Below are 2,663 nucleotides of genomic sequence, written 5' to 3'. Positions count from 1 at the left end.
GGAAAGTCAGGGACCATCTATGCTTGTATTTAATGAATGCCAATAGTAAACAGGTCCTGCCCAGGGGCTGGCAGTGGCAAACTTCACTCTCAACCTTCAGAACACTTTAGTTCTAATTAGAGAAGACAGATGATAGGTCAACAAACAAGTAGCTACGTGGGATAGCCAGGTAACAATGAATGCCAGCTTGAATAAGGGACTGAGAATGTAACAAAGGGGTATAGCTCAGGTGCTACTTTGGACAGGATGGTGAAGGAAGGCTGAGGAAGACAGGTATAGGCGGAAAGCCTATATTCTTGTGCCTTTTTGCCTCTGAGAGTGAGCAGGAATAAAAGTCATGTTTTTCTACAATCTAGGAGGCTCTGAGGTAGAACTCCCACTATGGCCTTTGTTCTAGCTGGAGGAATGTGACATTCCACTGTGCTGAGCAGGGCCAGGGGAGCTAGTGCATAGGTGAGTCATCGGTATACTTTCAGAACCTCTAGGTTGTGGTTTTAGAAGACTTCAAGTTACAGCCTCCAGATGGCTTCCGGCCTTGTAGAGTGGGTGATTAATCAGCCCTTTCCCCCTGAAGGAGTTTCCCTACCTATCAAGAATCAGACCAGAAAGTCAACAACATGTTTTTCCTTGATTGGTATTTTTAGTATAATGGATGATGTGAAAGAATGAGTATTGTTGTGATCAGTAGACTAGCAGGCACTAAGTAAAGGGTAATTTGTTTTTTACTATATGTCACTAAAGTAATGGAAGGATTATTAATTGACAGTGTGTACGTGCAGAGCTGGTCATTTAAACCAGCAAGGAATAAAGAAGTTTACTAATATGGCACAAGCCATCTCTGACTACCATCTTAAGGTGGTAGTCATCTTTGTCTCTATACTATTCCAATTGCAAGCCTATTCTCTGTGTCTCCGACCACCCGTGAATCTGAGCACAACAGACAGGCAGGGGTCTGAATGACGTCAGGCAGTGAGCCATTCAGATAGATGGGGACAGGATGTCCCAGGACGACACAATATAGACTCAAGGCTCTGAAGCAGAAGGGACTCAATATCTGCAGAATGACAAGGCTGCAAGGAGGATAGCAGAGCAGAGTGGAGGTGGAGGGAAGCAGAACACCACAGGACTTCAGAGGCCTGTCCAGAACATCCAGTGGTGCTCAGCTGTCATAGAAAACCCCAGGGATGACAGATCAGTGCAGTACAGAGTCAGATCTAGGCTGTCAAAATATTGCTTTGGCTATGGGAATGAAAGTCAGGCAGAGATGCTCATTTGCTGTCCTGTTCCCTCTCCAGGCCCCTAACTCAATATGAGGACCCTCTACCCAAAAGAAAGTAAGAGTGAACTACAGAGACTACTTCAGGGCAGGCTTTCCCATGGACTGTGGAATTTAGGTTGCATTAGAGACTCACCCCAACCTCACTTTCTGGTTTAATGACACCCCCAGCCCTCACACTAACCTCTAGGAAACCAGGTCACCGATCTGAAATCTGCCCAGGACACCAAGAGAGGCCAACTTAGAGAAAGAAGAGACCCAAAGTCCTGCCTGTAAGCCCTAGATGGAGCTGGGTCCTCAGGGGACAGCAGCTATCTTCATGCCTCCCTGCCCCAGTTTCACCCTCTTTGCAGGGGCAGACCTTGGCCTACACGTGGCTTGCTGAATCCTGGAATGGGAAGGCCTACAAAGATTCTGGTGTCCCACAGGCAACTGTCTGGTGTCCTATTCTTGAAAGACAAAGAAAGTGAAGTCATGTTTTTATGTTAAGTGCTGGTGCTACATGACCACACCCATACTACACACAGTCCCCTGTCTGTCCTAGTCTTTCTCTGTTCTTGTATCATCTTTCTTCTTTCCCTTCCTCTATGATGCTTTCTGAACACCAACCTTTTACAAAGGCTAGCAGGACTAAGGGCTAATCTTGTCATAGAGTTGGCCTTTCAAAAACATAGTAGAGTGAATATATCCATGAAGCATTTTATCAAACAGCACTCCTACCTTGAGGTTGACGCCATGATGAACCAGGAAGACAGTATATCTTTACACACAGAGTCTAAGAATCTGTAAAACAATCAAAGTAAATTTTTAAAAATCATATCTTAATAAACAGGCAGTAGGATCTTCTCTACCATCCAAGAAAGAAACATCTCCAGCTTAAGGTAGTGACCTTAAGGGTGTTTGGTCAATTGGTTAGTCAGAGGCAAAAAGCATAAGCTCCCCATCTCACAACTCAAAAAAAATGTACTCTACAGCAAAGCTTCCTACTGTGAGTACCACTGACACTTGGGGCCAGATGACTCTTTGGGGCAGGGATCTGTGCGTTATGGAATGTTGACTAGCATCCCTGGCTTCTACCTACTAGAACACACTGTATTCCTAGCTACAAAACCATATAAAACCATAAAAACGTATAAAAATGTCTCCAGACATTGCCAAATGACCCCTGTGGGGCAAAATCACCACTGCTTGACAACTACATTCTAGTTGTCAGTGTGGTCTAATATGGCACAAGCCATCTCTGACTACTGACCACCTGAAATATGGCTGGGGTGACTGAGAAACTAAATTCTTTTTATGCAAGTTTAATTTTACTTTAAATAGTTACATGTGGTTACTATATTAGATAGTATAGTGTACTTCTAAATACAGTGGAGTCCCTGTAAGT

At 44.2% G+C, this 2,663-nt stretch overlaps 1 protein-coding gene across 2 annotated transcripts in view; it reads right to left on the bottom strand.

Moving 5' to 3' along the window:
* Positions 1-2,663, bottom strand: part of PGBD2 (piggyBac transposable element derived 2) — a 7,048-nt gene that overhangs the window by 2,879 nt on the left and 1,506 nt on the right. The window contains exon 1 of one of the 2 annotated variants that reach the window (XM_023509087.1): positions 1,997-2,013. The exons of the other annotated variant lie outside the window; for it this stretch is intronic. Coding sequence (XP_023364855.1) covers positions 1,997-2,013 — 17 coding nt within the window. Of the gene's footprint in view, positions 1-1,996; positions 2,014-2,663 lie in introns of those variants that run through there. 2 annotated transcript variants of the gene reach the window in all.

The sequence above is a fragment of the Otolemur garnettii genome, unplaced genomic scaffold, assembly GCF_000181295.1.
Source record: "Otolemur garnettii isolate 467f Iridium unplaced genomic scaffold, OtoGar3 scaffold00345, whole genome shotgun sequence".
Taxonomy (NCBI): domain Eukaryota; kingdom Metazoa; phylum Chordata; class Mammalia; order Primates; family Galagidae; genus Otolemur; species Otolemur garnettii.
This window is presented reverse-complemented; position numbering and strand designations above follow the sequence as displayed.